Raw genomic sequence first — 19,733 nt, 5'->3', positions numbered from 1 at the left:
CAAGTGTGAAGGAGTTCACTTGAGCTTGCAGTATATTCGTATAGGACATGCAATGAGTTTTTATCTAGAAGAAACCGTTACAGTAGTCCACGGATACGGGAGAGTCTCAGAGCCATAGCCACTGTCATACTACTGCTTTCTCCTAATGATACCCCTAATGATTTCACTCGGTGGTGACACACTGGAACAGGTTGCCCAAGGAGGTTGTGGACACCCCATCCCTGGAGGCATTGAAGCCCAGGCTGGATGTGGCTCTGGCAGCCTGGTCTGGTGGTTGGTGACCCTGCACATAGCAGGGGGTTGAAACTAGGTGATCATTGTGTTCTTTTCAACCCAGGCCATTCTATTATTTGTTATAATCTCCTTGTGAGAAGAACAGTTCTGCAGCAGCAAGGTATTTGGGGAATTTTAGTCCTAGTGCTGCCAGGATCTGCCATAGAACTGTTAGAAATTGGTTCAAACAATCCATTTTAAAGTGATAATGAGTACTTATGGCTAACTTGGAAGAGAACGGGAACCCTGCAGGTTGTTATCATTTATGCGTATTACTTTTGTTAATTTTTGCAGGATTTCATGGAAGTCAAGTTTTAATGCAAATTTGTGAAAACTAATTTGAGCTTATACTAAAAAATATTCATCTACAAACCAATGTTTATTTTTGGTTGGAAAAAAGTCCGTCTGGAAAGGCTGGGTTGTCAGAACAAGAATAATGGAGAAGGCTGACAGGACTGAAATATGGTTTAGTTATTAAACGCTCAAAGATAATATTAAGAGAATATACTGAAGAGCTCAGTCTATAGGCAGAGTAGTGTGTACTTCTTCATGAGTTTAAGTGATTTATTTCTTAATGTATCACTGAAGGTCAAATAAATGTAATTTCTGCTACTGTAATGAGTATCTGAACATCCAGAGCAACAACCTCAGGAGAAAATGGATAAAGGGTGATGATAGCTATTGAAAAGGAATCGCTGAGGTGCTCGTGGTCAGATAGTTCTGAAATTATTACTGCCAAAGTAGACAGTGGGAGTGTTTAGAGGTCTTAAATTCTTAGCTCACTGTTTTATAGTTAAGAAACCTGTTTTGACAAGGTCCCTGCTATGCGGTTAAGCCCAAAGTGATAGGGTTGACCCTACTAAATGATCACAGTATTCTGCGTTCTGCTGATTAACAGGCTTTGAACTTTCCTGGCTTTCTTAATCCCTTTTAATCATTTAAACCTATTATTGTTTTGACTTCAATTTCAAAAGCCCTTTAAGTGTGTCTTACAATATTAATAGCTGATTAAAGTCCTGATTTCCAAACATACTGTCAATGGGGGAGGGGGAGCTCAAGTTTACTGCACTGAATAATTTAGAAGCAGCTACCAAGAAAAACTTGATGGAGAGGGGATGAGTTTGGGGAGAAGAAAAAAAAACAAAAACAAAAACAAAGGAAAAAGGCATCAGAAAAAATGTGTAATAACTTTTAATGTTGAAAATAGTGCTCACATCCATGTACGAAATGTGGAAATAAAATGCTTTGTAACTGTATTGCAGTGCAGTGATTTTATTTATTTTTCACCTAGAGTTTAGCAGTGCAATTTTTAATTATGATATTGATGTTTAAATCTATCTTTCATTTTCCTGAGTAGCATCATGGCAAAGAAATAAAATCTTTCTGATAGTATTTTTAGGATCTCTTTCACCCGGAAATTCCAAAAGCTTTTTTTCTGAAAAACAGATGTTTATGTAGGATGTGATGCAGCTGAACAGAACTCCAGTCATGCAAGTACACAGGAACTGGGAAAAACTGGTGTTGGAAAAATAAGAGCACCAGGAACTCTTCTGTGGCTTCTCCAAGGTGTGACTTTGTTTTGTGAGCACTGATGTTTCTATTCCAATAGCAATATTTAAAGTCTGGAAAATTCTGTAAATGTTATGGCCAAGATCTGTGGCTTGAGTTGCACGTAAACTCATCTTGAAGGTGCTTTAGTTTTGTTACGCAGTGTATTTGGCTGCCAGCATAATGCTGCATGCTGTTTTCCCTAGCTGGTGTTGATTCCGTGCTCTTGGTAATGATGGGAAAGCATTCATTTTCCTCGGTCTTGAGGCAGAAGTATCTTCACTTCCACTGATGCTATTTTTTGTCTTTCCCATTCTCAGTAGCGTGTGCTTTTCTCCTATCTAGATTTCTTCTTCCTAATTTAAACATTTTAGCTGCATCTTCCATTTGAAAATGGAAAGGGACAAAATGCAAGCAGTTACTGAGGCTTACCACTGACCGTGTTGTCCTTCTGCTGTTTTGTTCTTGGTTGTTTTGTCTGTTTGCTCTGTCTGATTTCTCTTTTAAATAATGTGGTTTCTTGATGTATCCAACGTTTGACGTTAGGTGGAAGCTCATGAGGACTTGGCTGCAGATTGTGGCATCTGATATCCTCCCCGCAGGTTGCGGCTCTGTGGGACATGCTTTGTCCCTGCCTGCGTTTTTCTTTTTATTTAGCTACTTGACTCTGCAGCTGTCTGTTCTTTGAAGTTACTGTGTGAATGGTTCATCTCGCTGTCTGGTGTGTTGTCACTGCATATCCCTGTTTGCTGTCATCTGTGGGTTTCGGCAGCACTCACTGCATGCAGCTCAGGTCGCTCCTATGCTCACACTAATGCACAGTGAAGGTTGTTGAGATGTGTGTTCTCTCTCATCCCTAATGCTTCACTAAAGGAATGTCTGTCAAGTCTTTTAAGGCATTTTCTCTTTTGTTAGTGTAAGTGGGCTGTTGCCAAACTTAGTTTTTCTGGAAGCAAGTTTTCTTTGGAATTGTGTTGCTATCATACAAACTCTCTTTAATCTTTTGGTTTCTCAAGGAAGTGTTTCTGATCTTGTATTTTGTTTGGCAAGAAGGCAAGTGTCTATTCAGTAAGGATACTTTCTAAAATTGTACAACCTGTATCAGGTCATCCTAGAGTAACAGTAACCAGATGTTGCAAAAGTCTGTGTTGAAGGGGTGCGTGGTCTGCAGTCAGCTTGAGGCCGGGAAGAGCATGTGAAAAGCTAGATGGGAGAAGCTGCACAGATGCAAAATGAGATGAGAGAAACTGTGGGGAAATGAGAAGCATGGTGCCTTTCAGATAATGAAGCTGGGAGAAGATAGCAAAACAACAGAGGAATATACAGGGAAGGAATGAAAAAGCAAATGTATTGCACTACTGGGGGAAAGAAAAACAGTGCAAGTCAGGCAGGAGGCAGTGACTTTGAGGATATGAATCAAAGCCCATTATTGGGGTGGTTTATGGAGAAAAATGATGTCTTAAAATAAATATTTGGAGTAGGTGTGTGTGCGAGTTACAGAGAACTTTAATTTTGGTTTAGCTGTTTGTGTCTGATTCGTGATGCATTTGGCTGCTGAATATCTGTGTAAGGCATAGTCTGGGTTGTGGGTTTTTGTTTTCAGCTTGATTTAGAAAAGGCACGGCCCCTAAAATCCGGGTTAGCAACTTTAATGTAACAGTCCTGACAGATTAAAGTCTTGCTCCCAGTTTGTAGACATGAAAATACATCTGGGCTAATCAGCAGCATTAAGGCTATGTTAGGCTGTAATAAAACTTGTAATAAACCGCAGCCTTGTCAAAAATGGAGAAAAATTGCCATGGTGCAAGTAGCATTCAGCTACTGGAAAAGCAGTTGGCTTACTGTCTTTTTATCTGTCTGCAGCTCCCATCAGAAGAAATAGAGCTAGCAGTGAGGGCATCATTACTCATTCAATTGAAAGATTGCAGATGGGAATAAAACAAGCAAACCTTCCATCCCCATCCCCCCATAGCTCACATCAGCTAGAGATGTTCTGGGAGTTTGGGCCAGATCTGTGCACTGGCCTCTAAGTGCTCAGGGGTTGATCATGGCAGCAGGCTCACACGTGGCTGCACTTCTGACCTGTGATCTCGTGGGGTGCACTGGTGGTGTTGGACAGGAGTGCTCATGTGGTCTGAAAAAGGGCCCATGAGTGCTGGGGTCCTGCTGGCTGCTTGGCCTAGTTTGAGAAGATTAATAATTAAGAAAAACCACCAGAAGAAGGGCCGCATTTCTTTTTTTAGAAAAGCGAAAGGAGCCTTAACATCATTTGAAAGCTGAAGCGACATAACTGCTGAATCACTGTTATGGAAGTGCACTCTGACTAATCTTAGGTACAAGAAGACTATACTGAAGTCCTTAAGATTTCTTAATGGCTTTGTTGAAAAATGAGAAAGAAATGCTTCCACGGAGATTTGCTGCAAAAGGCTGCTTCTTTTATTAATGAAGCAGAGCCTAATACAGCATCAGCTCTAAATCTGTCATGTCCACTTAGTACACCCAGGAGGCCTCAGCAGTACTAACTGGACAAGAAAAATCACACTCTTGCCTTTTCATTTTTTTTCTGTCAAGTTCAAAGAACATGTCAGAAATGTACCTGCTCATCCCTTCCGTTTCTAATATATCTGGGAGAGAGTGAAAACAATAACTGCAGCAGGGTGTGTTGGGTGTAAGGTGCTTATGAGAGAGCAGAGCCTGAGCTCGTGTAAAGGGGAGCCAGGTAGGAGCTGTGTACTGTTGATGCTTTTTCTTTATCAGACAAGGCAGAGGAATGGCTGTGAAGCCATACGTTTGTTCAGAGCTTCTCAGGGTGCTTTACTGTTTTTGCATTGCTGAAAATAAGTGCTCTTCTTACAACTGACTACTCCCATTGGCATTTAATGTGAAAATATCTTTTTATCTCTAGCTTTTTGGGAAATATTCAGGAGAGCAGTACTTGGATACGTGTGTCTGCACAGCTTGGTGCACCTCCTTTTTTCTGGGCACTCTGTGTGATGGAGATGTGTGCCTGACTCTTCTGGCCTAAGCAGCAGTGTTTGTCTGTGCTGGTTTGTCACCCTGAACTCTGCAATTTGGAGCAGATTTGAGCTTGGTATTCACTTGATGTGTCCATATTTAGTATAGGCTGTTTTTCTTTCTTATTTGGTTAAGACTTTGTTAAATTGGGTGGTGCCTTAAGGGCATTTTTGCTGAATTAAAAACATTTTTGTCAAACTGCTGACTATGCTCCAATTGCATTAGTTTCTATTCCTGTTGTATTAGGGGAAATGTGAAAAAGAAGGAAAAAAAAAAAGTGTTATAGGATTACCATTTCAGAAGAATCTCTTAAGTGCACAGCTCAAAGTCAGTGCTGAGCTTGCAGGTTCTAGAGTGCTTTAAAAGAATGAAAAGCAGACATTTAATAAGTAACTACTGTAAATACTGAAACTGAGATGATTATGCTGTATGTGAATGCCAGCAAAGTCACATGCATGCAAAAGTAGGAATCCATTCTGATAATGGGAAAAATATTAAGAGATTTGGGAAAGCTTGGTGTGTGGAAGGTGCAAAAATATTTGATAATTTCATACGATTATTTCAAGCTTCTTTCACTGAAATATGTCCTGCTTGGGACAATGGGAAGTATTCCAATCACCTCATTTGGCAGGCTGATTTGGGCAGCTTGAATCACCCCTGCTGTGGTCTAACAACAGAGAGATGCTGTTCCAGAGGATCACTTAAGCTGGGTCTGTGTGTCTTGATGAAATTTCGAGGGAGTAGTTTGCTCATTTTTTACTTTTTCCTGGGAAGTTCAATGCGTAAACGTGCTTTTTTGTAAGCACGTTGGGAAGAATTTTGTTTAAAAAGAAGAAAATCAATTATCATGATAGTGTAAGAGGATGTGAAACTTGTAGTTTAAACTGAGACTAGGAGATGGATGATAGATTACTGATCAGTGGAGTATTTTTTTGTATATTTTCTTGTATTATTTGCAGACGAGATGCTTGTGATCATAACAGGGTATGTTGGAGTGACGTTAGTTTGTGTGAGGAAATTATGGAGCTTAAACCAAGAATGTTCAGTAATTCCGTAAGGAACTGAGTTTCAGGGGAGAGCTGATGTCTTCACCAGGTGGTAAGGCTGTCACTCAGGTGGCAGCGCAGCCAGCTGCAGAGCTCACAGGCTGGGCTGTGCCTATCTGGTGGGGCATCTGAAGTGCTGTGGGGAAGCAGGCAGCTGTGCAGGGCGATAGCTGCTGCAGCTGGGGCTCTTCCTGTCCCCTGTGTGGCTGCGCAGCTACCCACCAGAAGCAGGTGGCTGGAATGTTGGCTCTCTCTGAGGAGATCAGATGGTTGTAAAGGATGCAGTGAAGAGTTCAGAAGAGCTGTTTTTGAAACATGTTGAAGTTTGTTTGATATCTTTTCTGCCTTGTGAAATTTTAAGTTGTCTCTTCAGCTGTTTTGCCCAATTTTGCAGCGTATTTGCTTTTATTCCACTTCCTAGCTTAATAGTAGGCACATAAATGTAAAATACCTGTGCAGTGTGTTGTTCTGATTGCTTGAAATGTGCTGCATTATTTAGAATTTTCAAATGATGTGTCTGTAAGAGGTAATTGAAAACATACAGGTAAGGTTCTCCAGGGGAACTGGAGCAGTGGGTCCTTTCTGCACTACTCACCAGAGCCCCAGCTCCCTGTGGTGTTGGTGGTGAGCCCTGGACATGGTTCTTTGGCTTCTGACTGGTACTCGTTCAGAAACTATCCTGGTAGCTTTTTTCTTTTCTGATATCTTACTATTTGCTATCAATAAAATGCTTAAAACATGACAAATGGATGTGCTCAGAGGGGTGTTGCAGCATTAGGAGGAAGACTGGTAAATAGCTATAACCTCGTTCATTAATGAACAAAGGGCCTGGCACCGATCACTAAGGAAAACGTGGATGTGGAAGTAAATCTAACATCACAACAGTTAAAATTGTTGGCATAAGGAGTGACTTAGTGATACGCTGTAAAGAAGGCTTGCAGTTAAACCAAATGCCCCAAATCTGTTATCGAACTGCATTAGTGTGGTGTTTTCAGTCAAATGCAAACTCTGTATTTAGAAGGAGAAGGTGGATGGAGCCTGCTATGTCCCAGTAAGGAGCGACTCCACAAAGGGTTTAGGTTTAGCAACAGCATAAAGAAATGGATGTAAGTCAGCATGGTGCTATGGGAAGTAAGTGAAAGCAGTCTCTGGAAATGTGAACAGGAAAAATGGGTCAGTTAGCCAGTGTCTGGTATGTCTGAATGCAGCTCTGGTGAGCTTGAGAATGTGGCTGGGGTTGATGCTTGCATTTTAAATGGATGCTGAAAAAAACAGTTTCAAAGAATATTATCTGGAAATGATAGAAGGAATGCAGGATGTTTTAGTGGCTTATTTGAAACAACATTCAATGTGCAAGGTAGCTTGATTGTCATTAGTGACCAGAATCTTTACTAAGGAGTGATTTATGGCTCTGCACCTGACTGCAGAAAGGGACAAAAATGGGGCAAAGTGACAGTGAGGAGCTCTTGGAGTCTGAAGGGTGAGCAGTTACTGCTTGCAGATTTACCCGGAACGTTCCTTACTTCTAGCTGCTTCCATCCCAGAGGGCTGTCCAAGGAAGTAAACCAACCAAACAAAAAAGCAATAGCAAACAACAGCTAGATCTGTGGAATAGTTTGAGATGGCAAAAGAATGTTTGGAGGCAAAGCACCAGAGAGGTCACTTTTGAAAGGTTTTCTGCAGTGAGTGACAATGCAGCCTGCAGCAGGAGCAGCAGCACTCACTGCTCCCTGGACCTGCAGTGTATGCAGCCCGCTTCTGGGGCTGCCTGCCAGCTTGAGCTAGCAACCACGGCTGCTTTCAGGCTCTGACTTGTTGCACAGGTTTCCTATGTGAGCTGCAGAAACTGTCCTCATAGTGGCCTGTTGACGTAATTATTTCTTTAACTACGAAGAAGTCTTTGGTGTAATACTTGTATTTAGTAAAAGGGGAAGCACTCAGATTTTGAGATCTACTTATGATTTTGATGTCAAGTGCAATAATTTTTGATACGTGGGAAATCAGTGTCTGGTCTAATTCAAAGCTGGGTATAAAAAATTAATTGTGGTGGCTTATAAAGATCTAAGATTTTCTTTTAAAAACTTCGTTGCTGCCTTGCAATATCAGAGCTACCCAAATCAACAAATATTACATAGTTCAATTTACTGTAGTATAAAACTATGCTTTAAAGTTATTATTTCAAATGAATTAACTGTTCTATGTTGTTTGTTTCCTCAAGGTATGGGCTGAAACCAAATGACCAAATTCTGGCAGAGGAGAAGCACAAGGAACTGTAAGCCCTCTATGGTGATATATGCGCATGCTATATGTATTTCTTTCCCTGTATACATTCATACGTAGATTTTAAAGCAAAAATCATGTATTTTCAGAAATAACTTTTGATCTTCATTATTGCGTGCTGTAGATTAAATAATGTTTCTGAAAACCAGACAGTTATTTTGTTAAAATGCTGAACAAATGTATTCATTCGTGAAAAATTCTCCTAATTGCAGTTGATGCACCTGTAGTTTAACTGTCTGTGTTCATCCCAGTTTATGTCTGTGGTATGGAAGTGATTATGCTGATAGTTGTTGCTTTTGTGCAGTTTGTCAAGAGCTGCCCTAGCCAGAAAAGCTTTAAGTTCAGATTCCAATTTTAGGTCATCTTCTGTGTTCAGACAAAATAACCCTTACTTTTCTTTTGCACACTGTGTATTAAAATATCAAATTTTCTCATGTGAGTTAGAAGCAGATGCTGTGCACTATGTCAAAGTTTTTAGGTGTATATTTGGAAATGTGAAGTAAAAACACCAGTACATACTGTCTGTATTACCAAGATCTTGGGTGGCTTCTGATGTTTTTATGCCTGCATTTTGGAAACCTTTCTCTTTACCCCTTTATGATACATTCTAAAGCAAAAATTCAAGTTCTTTCAGTTACTAACTTGTGAGATGTATATATGCCTTGGAAATGGAGGGAGACTTATCAGAGGTTGATATGCTTGATGTGCTGCTCTCTCTAATAACTGGTCTGTTCAGCCGGAGTCCATTATTAAGTGAGACGAAGTATTCACTAAGCAGAAGATGGCGTGGTTGGAACATTCTTGCTCTTTGTGACCTGCAGGCTTAGATGTACAAACAAGTCAATATTGCAAGCCTTCTGTTTCAGAATTTAGATAAATTATCTTGCTCTTAATACTCTTCCCAGTATGAAATAGTAACATGCCAGTAGTAACAATAACTATCACTAGCTGAAGAGCTATCCTCAGTGCACGAGGCCCAGACTGGCTGCATCTTTCACTCAGTGTTCTCCCTGAACTGCCTGAAGAGCTTAGTATTCGAATGTCTTCTTTGCTATCTCTTAAATCCGTATTATGTAACTATATATTTTTTGAAGATAGTTCATATGAAAGACTGTAGGAAATGCTTTACTTGTCAGTCCTTACGTAACTTTATTTATTCAGTGTTTTTTCTGTAATGACTAGTGGAATATTTGTATAAAAGTCCTATCTTCTGAATAAGATGGAGTTATTTAGGTTGCTTTCACATTTCTTTCCCTTAGGATAAAGACAGTGAGGGATTTGTTCCCTTTTGTTTGCATGTAGCTATAAAAATATATATATATATCTTTTTTTTAACTTCTAGCCCTTGCACATAGTTGTTTATTTCTGTTATTACATTACCATTATTTTGCATTATTTCATAGTAATCTCAAAACTGGTAAGTAGTTTATCCGTATGTAAGGTGAACTAGATATCTTGAATTAGGATCTATAGCTGTCAGATTTTTCCATGCTAAAAGTTTGCATGTTCCTCAGTGAGATCATAGGTTTCAGGCAGTAAAAAATGCATTCTGGTAATGAAGATTTAATTCCTTTGGGGAAAGAAACAATGTGTGCTAAAAGCGTTCGTGATGGAATTACTGGCCAAATATAATCTCCATGTTCTTTCTGCGGATAGAAAAAGACGTTTAACTTATATTTGTACATCATGGTAATGTACCTGTGTTAAAACTGCTAGAGCTCCTGGCAAGAGATGGGCAACAGCAGTTGCCTTTGATCTATAGATTAGATAGGTTTTATGCACTCTGGTAATAGGGCGTTGGTGGAAAGAGTGGTTATGATTAAGTAAGCTAGACTGTTTCTGCCTACTGCAAGTGTAGAAAGTTCTAGCATGTTCACGGGTTAAGCAAAAGTTAAATGACATTTGGGTCTGTGTTTTGGACAGTACAAGTTGTACTGTGTACGCAAGTTTTATTTGCACAATAGATACTGATTAAACAATGTTTTGATGTGCAATATTTCATTTGAAGTAGTTGAAGCATACTGAAATCCTGTCTGATCTCTTGAAGTATGTTGCCTGTTACTTAACTGCATCTTCTTAAATGAAGGGTTGAACTCTTTTCATTAAATAAAGAAAACTCAGTAAAGCCACAGTTTTACACGAGTCAGCTGAAAGAGATCCTTTCTTCAGCTTCTCATTGTTATCTCTACAGTTTCTCTTAAGATGATTTATGTGCTGTGGATTATGATGAAAGAGTTGGAACGAGCTTTTGCTGTGAACCTTGTCGTTGTCTTGAATGTCACTGGATACTTGACCAGGGAAAAAATTCTAGTAGGTCAGTGTCATGTCAGGACAGACATGGGGAGTTCTTCTGACACACTTTGTGCTGTTCTTTCTGGACTATGTTCCTCACCATACAGTTAGCAGTTGACAGAGTTGGACCTCAGAGCACTTTCAGTCCTTCGATTGCCTTGTTTGACTTACAGATTATTTGTTAAATACTTAGCTGTCCTTTTCTGTAATTTAGATAGATACTTTTCAATAAGAAGAAATTCCAGTCCTGGGGAGCAGGTTCAGGATAATTGTTGCTGATAGATTTATAGACTTATTCTTCTGTTTGGTGCCTTTTCACTAAGATGTTCTTCTGAGTACATCTGAATATTTTAGAAGTCAAATACAAAGAAGACTTTTTTTAATACCAAAATTAATCTGCTTAAAATATTTTATCTTCCAGTTTTTGGTATGTTGGCAGCTTTTATACTCACTTACCTAATAAAGAAGTCTGTGACATTCTTCAGCTAATAGTTCTGTGATTATTTTTGACTGTCAGGTGTCCTTTAGTTTCTTATGGATCATTTCTGTGTAGCCCTTCCTCATAAAAACATAAGGATTGTTTGATAATGTATGCTTAATCTCCCAAGATAATTGGACCAGTTACACTCTGAATTGGCTTGATCTTGTTGTCCTTGAATCTTAGCTATCCAGAGAGATAAGTACAGCTGCCAGCCACTGTGACAGAGTGAGGTTGATTTACAGGCATGGTATAAACTTCTATTTTAAGAGGTAAGGTATGAATGATTGCCTTCCTGCTAGTCATCTGCAGGAAGAATAGCAGACAGGAAACAGTAATATCTTCAGTTTGCGCAGGTGAAGAGGTGTCCAGGTGATGTTTTCTACATCCCCAAGCCATCTGATCCCACTTAATTTTGAAAAGGAAAAAAGGAATTCCATCCTGCAGGATGACTGAGAAAATTTGGATCTAATTATGTTAATGAGATCGTTGCATAATTTCTCCTTCTGCAAGTAGTAAGTACAAGCTGAGGGAAATGAAAATGTTTTCCTTAACCCTTTGTACAGTTCTCACAGAACTTGCTTCTGTTTTTAATTCTCAGAATCAGGTAGAACGACTTTAACTGAGGGTCATATTGACCAGGTATAGACTTGTAAGTATGCGTGTGCATGTGTTGTTGTCAACATCAGAAGGTACCGAGGAGAATAAATTTCAGCTACCTGCAGCAAGCCAATGAGATGTGACCTAAGTTTTGTTGTCTTTGTGTTGAAGTAGAAATACTGAGTTTATCAAATCCCCATTATGGCTAGAAATCTGGAGTCTGTTTTCAGTGCCACAGAGTAGTGTTGGCAAGGGTTTTGTCTTTAAGTAAAACTTTCTTTTGCCATAATATGCACTGTAGAAAAATCTTGGTAGCATGACTGGCTTATATTAATTATGAGACTGAAGTGCCTTATAAACGTTGTGTGGTTTGCTGGTACCTCTGAGCTAAGCAATGCTTTGAGACAGTTATTTTAATACAGCTTTGGCTGCTGGTTGTACAATTTTATAGACTGTTTTGTTTAAGCAATTTTTGCCATGGCTGAGCACTTTATTTGAAGGGAAGGAGGTTAGTTGGATGGGAAGGTAGGAAACATGGGACCTATTTTGTGCCCCACAATTGCCTTGGCTTTCGTAACTTAGCTTTTTGCAGAGAAAAAGTCAATGAAGTGAGAAAGGAGAGAAAGATAAAAACAAAAGCTTTCTTTCTCTTCTGCCAGCTATTTGATGTGTTGCAGTCAGAAGGGAGAACAGAGATGCTGCTCTGCTGCAAATTTACCCAGAAGAATTTGTTTAGATAGTTTGTTCTTAGTGGCATGCGTGCTATATGAATACTTTTCAGTAGAAAAACTAAACTAGGAAGGAGGGGACTCTTTCATCTTGGGAACAGCTAGTTGGGTAACAGATGCAGTTCTGAATGATCTGCAGTATTTGAGTTTTGTTCGTCTCAACATTCTGGTTTTGCTTAGCTAAGATATATACATGAGGGAACTGAGTATTTGAAGGGTGAATCTAGGAGGCATGGGAAATTCCAGAGGGCCTGAGTGATGCCTGGAAAAGAGGGGAGAAATTTCCAGCGGGGATTTAGAAGGAGCACTGGTAAATTAGAAAGATAATACCAAAGGGATTTGAACCTGTTGGTGGGTATGTTGTGGCAGAGTTGCCTTATATTTGAGGATTGTTGTGTGTAAATCACTGCCTATCATAACACTTAGGTGTGAAAGCTAATGGACTAAACCCCAGGCTGTTCACTGTGCAGCAGTACTTCACTGATGTGGTTTGTTGTGCAGCAACCAAGAGTGAATGGTGTGGACCGAAAAATGTATAGCTCTCAGCCTCATGCTGCTGGGATCACCAAGTGGCAATGTGTTCTGCCACTAGAGGGTGTAGTTGATCATGAGTAATTTTATCTGTTTCTTTAAGATTTGCTGTCCTGTTGGCACTTAGTCTCCCTTAAATAAGTTCTCTCTTTATCCACCCACTTCCCCCCAAAAAAACCCACTGAGATGGTAAAAAATTGTTGGAGGAGGAGGGGAAGAGGTACTAAAATATCAAATACTAGGCTTTAAATCTTTTGTCAGCCTACTCAACATATGCTGACAACACAGATGATTTGTGTGGTTGGGGCAGCGTGCGAACCTGTCACAGATGTCTGTCAAAGCTTTTGAGTTACTTTATGTAATATACTTCACTTATAGGTAGTTCTGAGTGGATTAGTATGTAATATGGAAAAAGATTTGGCAATGAAGTAACATGGAAAAGACATTATGGCAAGAAGAAGGTGTCCAGCTTTAAGAAAAGGTTCCCCACTTCTCATCTTTATGAAATTGTTTAACTTTTTTTTTTTTTTGACTCATGCTATCATACCAGACTACTGATTGTTGTATACGTGGTCGTCCAACCTTTTGGCTTTCCTGCGCTGCATTGAGTGAAGAGGAGTTGTTTTGAGCCAAATATAAAATGCTTAAGGTAGTTAATAAGTAACAAATCTTTTTTTTTGTTTTTTTTGTTTTTTATTAAAACATAAAAGAGGGCAGCAGAAACATAAAGCTAGTGGATTGGACACATGCAGTAGTGTTTATATGGAAACTTTAAGTGTTTACAGTGGCATTGATATTATTTTTTACAAAATTGTATAGTTGTTATAACTGCTAAAAATTGAATCCTCCAAAATGCTGCTTTTTAATGAATAAAACTGCTTAGAAGTTTTCATGAATCCATTTCATGAATTTCAATTAATCCCTTTCATGAATTGTCACCTTTTCTCATAGCAAAGAGAAGTTCTTTTGTGTATTGACACTGTACTACAGTGTGTTAGCAAGCACAGAGACAGTAAACTGTCTTTAAATGCTTGGGACTTCTTTGGGGTTAGAATGATCAGTGTTGTGTGCCTATTTGAAAAACGTGCAAGTGTAATGGAGGGGAGCGACTGTGAGGAAGAATTCCGCTGATCTGGACTGCGTTTTGTTCATCCTGGTCTTTGAGTTGTTGGCTCCCTCTGTAGAAATTGCTTTAAATTGCAGTTTGATTTCCCTAGGATTGCTTTTTTATTTCTGTGGTGTATATTAAGGGTTGACTCAGATGTATGAAAAGAATGATTTGTAGTTAGCTACAAAATTTCTTTGGAATTCCTCTCTCTTTTTTTCCTCTTCTCTGCCTTCCTGACTGTTGTTCTGAATGCAGCACCGATCCAAGTTAGTGCTATACAAATTGTCTTATGAATTTGCTGGTAACACACAGTTCTGCAGGAAATTTCCAAAACCCAATTGTAAATTATAGCATAAATGCCATTTCCTCTTGTGATGAAGATTCATTTTACATTTGCTTCAATTAAAGATGATAAATTGGAAGTGTTTGATTGTATTATATAATTTCATTTTACATGCTGCTGCTGTGGGTTACTTATAGGGTGGTACCTAGGTCAAAAATTTAAACTGTACTAATTATCAATACAGTATTATAATATAGCCTTTTACCTTTGTTTACATTAATTTGTATGTGTCGTTTATTAAAGTGAAGCTGTCTTTAGGCTGTACTAGATTGTTCTGAAATGCCTCGCTTGTTAAACAGCTCTTGAAAATTAGTGTTGATTCAAATCTTCAGATAATAGGTATATTTAGCAGGTAAAAATAAGGCTTGTGCCCTCTGGTGAGCTTGGTTGTGTAGTATGAGTTACTTAACTGCCACTGTCATGTGACACAGTGCTCCCATGGTAGTAGGGGTAAGGGGGGCTGAAGCACAAGGAGAAGGGTGAATGTGAAAGCCAATGGAGAATCAGATGCATTTTGTGTAAGACATATGGGAACCAAAAGGGGAAGGTCCGAAAACATCTGCTAGAGGAAGTAAGATTAATCTGCTTAAATCAAATTATGAATGTTCCTAGTGTTGAGTTTATTGTTCTTCTGTAGTCTTGCTATGCTGTGACTGATCTCATGTATTAATTTTTCCCCATCTTACTATCAAGGTGCATTCTTTGTATATCCGTGTCTACTCTCAGTATCACTACTGCATTACAAACTGTAGAGCAGAAATATCAAAAGATTCTCCAAGGGAAAGATACTTCATAATATTCCTGACTACAATTCCAAGTCAAACTGGAGAGCTTTGAGAAACCCTAACCGTGCTGGTTATTGGATTAGGTTTATCTTGGATAACCATTTCTTGTGGTCTGAGAATTTATTAAGGTATAGTTGGGTTGACGTTAAAGTTATTAAGATTGATACTCTTGGTGTATATACTTTATGTACTGTGCTTAAAGCAAAGTAGTACTTCTTAGCTTTTGCTGCCTATTCTTGGAATTGCTGTCAAGCACAGACTAGCTGATAGTTCACAGCATTAAATGAAATGGCTGGACTTACAAAGTTCAAGCATTCTCAATTCCTGTGAAGGGTTTCAGCTTGCCACTGAATGATCATAATGAAGACTTCAAAGACATCAAGAGATAGGGGGATAGCAGGGTGCAACTATGTTTCTATTTCCACAAAGGTTTGTAGTTACTCACAGTAGTGTTTCCTATTTGTTTCCTTGGAAATTACAGCAGATATCAAGAGCACAATAATGCTCTTTTGATGGAACAAATTCTCAGCTATAAAATGCTATTTTACAACACAGGAAGTTCCTTACAAGTGTAAGGAAGAACTTCATTGTAAGAGTGACAGAGCACTGGAACAAGCTACCCGCAAAGATTACGGGGTTATTCAAAACCTGTCTGGACTCTTCTCTGTGCAACCTACTGTAAGGGATTCTTCCTTAGCAGGGAGTTGAAAGAATGATCGCCAGAGGTCTGTCTGTTGCAACCCCTACAGTTCTGCGATTAGCTGTGCATTTTGGCCAGTGATGAACAAGACCTGCATGCCACATTTGTAAAAATCTGTACCAGTGGAGGTGCTTCCACTGCCACTACTGCTAAAATGCACTGCTCACTGCTTCACTGTGCTGTCATCTGCTGTTTGGTTTCCAGAAACAGTAAGGGTTGATGAATGTCACTGGGTCCCATTTTTTCCCCACGTGCAAGAATTCTTACTGAATTCTTGCATGTGGGGAATTTGCCCACATGAATTCCTCACATACAAGACGCACGTTGATTTCTTACACGCTTCCATGTCAGAGTATCCCTCTGACATCTGTTGCACAGCAACAAAATGTAATGATATATTGGTGGGAAGATTCAGTTTCTACTGCCATACCACCAACATCCGTCTCTGATATTGCTTTAGCAGCAGCCCTTGTAATTTGGGCAGCCCGTGAGCCCAAGATGGTTCAGAAAAATGAGGATAATTCCCTAAATGCTTGTCTTGACCGTCTCTCTTATTTTATGGAATATTTAAATGTTCTGTAAAAAAACAATAAAAAAAAAAAGATGAAGACTTTATTCTGCATTAACTCAAAGAACTGAAAGTATACACAGACTGTGATATTGAGATATTAGTGACTTGGCTATGAGCATGTGCTGACGTATTTGAAGACAAAGTTCTACGTGTACAGATTAGTTCTTCTCTTGTGCTGTTGCACAATTTCATTCAGTGTGTTGATTTCTTTTGGACTGGGATTGGAGTGCATTACCATAAGATGCTACCTTATTCTGCAGAGCATTCAAATTATTCTAAGATCGCAATTTCCTACTTAAGGTAGCTGGAAAGGCTTCTGCATCTTTGTACACAGCGAGTGTGGAATTTAGAACTGGATAAAATCTGTAGAGTATTAGATTTCATTTTATGCAATTCAGTACTAAACTTGAAATGTTTTTGAAATTTGGAAGTGACTAATTGATCATTCTTCTAGCTTGAAAAAATACAATCTGTTTTAGTATCTCATAAAAAGGGGATGTAAATAAAGATATTTCTGTGGGATGGTTCATTGCTGTTAGTGGAATTCATTTATGCAGCTTTTGTGTTGTGCAGCCTGATGTATCTGAAGAGAAAGAATGAGATCTGAGCTTAACAGGGATTTTTCTCCTGTTCTTTTATGATACTATTTGTTATGTTTTCCTCACAGCCGTCTGGTGATGGTACTGGATGCAGAAATGTTACCCACCTGAGCATTTTGAGATGTCATCAGTTTGACAAATACAGTTATGTGGAGAAGTGTGTCAGAAAACTAACTGACACATTAAAATCATGCTTTCCACAGCTTCTAATGAAAAAAACACAGTTATTGAAATTGTGACTGTTAGTACTGATTTTGCCACAAGATGGTGCTTGATATAGCAGCTAGGCTTATGGCAATTAACTGAAAGCTGTGGTAAAAGAAGTACAATATCTAATCTTTTAACCACTTTAAAGTAATTGGCAGTGCACCATTATCTTTATTTAATGACTTCTGAGATAAGGTTTGCTACTTGCATAGAGACTGTGGGAAATGACAAACATTCTGTTGCACACAGTATGCAGAAGAAATGTGCAGTTTGAGTATGAAGCAACAACAAATGCACCTGAGCACAACCGCTAAATGATGTGTTTTTGTGAGAATTCCCAAGTGTATTTAGTGTTCACATTATCTTTTTGAAGTAATATTAAAATACTCAGGTACTTCCTCTCAAAACTTCTTTTTGTTTCTGGCATGATGTCATTGAAGTGTGATGTGCTTTAAAATCACTTTAAGTTACTACTGTCATTATCTAGAAGCTGAGCAATGGAAAAGAGAGTCACAGTAATCACAACTTGGGTAGCTGAATGAGTAGGTGGAAAACTTGAGCTTCGTTGGGTTTTTTTTGTGTGCTTTAATAGGAAAAAAAAATCCTACTGTAAGAGAAGATAAGCTGTAACTGAACTTCAAAATGCAGATGTGTTTAGCTTAACAGCTGATTTTTTGAGTAGTTTCAAACTTTTTTGTGACCTTTGAGGTTTGTAAAATATAACTTACTGCTTGGTAGTACCTCTGTATGCCACTGAGTGTCTTCTCTTTAAATGCACAAACTGCGATGTATTTTCTTCATAACTGCATGGTAAGGACGTAATGCTATGACTTTATCCTAGGTAGTCAAATAATGAGATTTATTATAATGCAGTCCTATTATTCTCAGAACTTTGTACGTTTCAATTATTAACATGGTTTATTGTGAGCTGGGACTTGAGTTTTCCTATTTAAATTTCTTTTTCCAGCAAGGCTGCTTTGGAGTGAATTGTCAGAAGTGGAAATTGATGGATATCTTGCTTATTATACAATTAAGTATTTCTTCTTAGAGCAATGATCAGATGTTCTGTTTTCAAAGCTGCTATTGCAATGTCTCTCTTAACTAATTTAGCTTTAAAAGTAGCCTCATTTACAGATGTAAGCTGCTTGAACAATAATAATAATAATAATAAAAGAACAACTTGTTTAGTTTTATCAGCAAGTGAAAAAATAGATGTCTTTGTCCATTCAGTCTTTTCTGGACTGATCTTAACCCCAGGAGTACCAATTAGTGCTCAGTATAGTGGCTTCTGCTATTTTAAACCCAAGTGATCATCCATCAGGGCAGATTAAATCCTTTGTGTGAAAATAATTTAGTAGCTGTCCATTAATTGCCTTTCCTTTCACAGAACTTAAAAAGCCAGACCTCGAGAGATCATTTACCATCATTCTTCCTAATACAACCGGAGAAGTATCTTTACCATTCCTGGTGCACGTTTGCCAGCCTCTTCTCAAGGTCTTTGGAGATCCTAAGATGTTGTGGATAGGCAGTGTGATCTCAGTATGCAGCCGATATTGGCGCGCAACTATTTCCACTCCTCCTCCTGACTACTAGATCTCGGTTTCAGTCTTTCCTGAATGTTTCGGTTCCATGTGCTGTCCTTTTCTCACACAGAGAACAGCTTATTCCCTACCTATCTGTTTTATTTTTGCGTTATCAGGTTTTTCCTTTTTCTCCTCATGTCTGGACTGAGGACAGACTGGAGAATGGAGGATATATCTCTTCTTGCAGCTCCTATGTCAGCTTCTCAGTTTGACTGCTATCTTCTGGCCTCCTTCCAGTTGCAGACACTTGGTGAAGTGTTACCAAAGGTGCAATGTCATCTTCCAGCTGTGACCTTACCATAAGTGGTGTGACATCAAATTGAAGCACATTAAGCTGCAAGCTGACAGAGTACAGTATTCTGAGTAGTAGTATTGGAATCATATTTATATTTAAGTTATAATTTTTCAGTTGCTTTGGAAGTGGTGGTTGCGGTGATTTAGAAGTAGAAATAATTTTGATATTAATGATGAAATTAATTATGAAGAAAGGCTATTAAAAACATGGTTATTTATAGCAGCTGTCACTTCATAAGTTTTAGATTTAGTCAATTTTAAGACTTACTGTTCTTACAATTAATCCATATTCAAATGTGATTTTTTTCCAAATGAATGAATTGAGGAGAAAAAGGTAGAGAGTAGAAACTTGAATCTGTTCAGATAAGTGCATTTCTGAAGTCCTCTGGATGCGTTGTGTCGCTCACCAACAAATAATGTTGCATGTTTAAATCACAGAACTGTTTCTTTGACTCAGATTTTTAACTTCAGGAAATTGGAAATTACTCTTTTGGAATAGCTGCTAACTTATGTCATTTTGGGGGAGTGGGTCATTCTTGATTGCCTCCTGGTAAGGCTGAGACCTTGAGTTGAAAGCAGTTTCTCATAATCATTTTTAAATTGGAGTGATCAAAGATATACATCACTTATTTATGAAGAATAGTTCTTTGTACTTATAGGCAGGCTTTGTGTGAGCTTTCCTGTTATGAGAAATAATGGTACAAAATGTGACAGTTCGGGTACTTCACAGAATTTTCCCTTTGCACCAAATC

General features: G+C 38.7%; 1 protein-coding gene across 1 annotated transcript in view; it reads left to right on the top strand.

Annotated features, from left to right (window-relative positions):
• ADK (adenosine kinase) overlaps positions 1–19,733 on the top strand; it is a 255,177-nt gene that overhangs the window by 10,253 nt on the left and 225,191 nt on the right. Inside the window, exon 2 of the mRNA XM_010714373.3 lies at positions 8,101–8,154. Coding sequence (XP_010712675.1) covers positions 8,101–8,154 — 54 coding nt within the window. The remainder of the gene's footprint in view (positions 1–8,100; positions 8,155–19,733) is intronic.

Source organism: Meleagris gallopavo, chromosome 8 (genome assembly GCF_000146605.3).
Source record: "Meleagris gallopavo isolate NT-WF06-2002-E0010 breed Aviagen turkey brand Nicholas breeding stock chromosome 8, Turkey_5.1, whole genome shotgun sequence".
NCBI lineage: Eukaryota > Metazoa > Chordata > Aves > Galliformes > Phasianidae > Meleagris > Meleagris gallopavo.
Note: the sequence above shows the minus strand (reverse complement) of the source record. Positions and strands in the feature narration are given on the sequence as shown.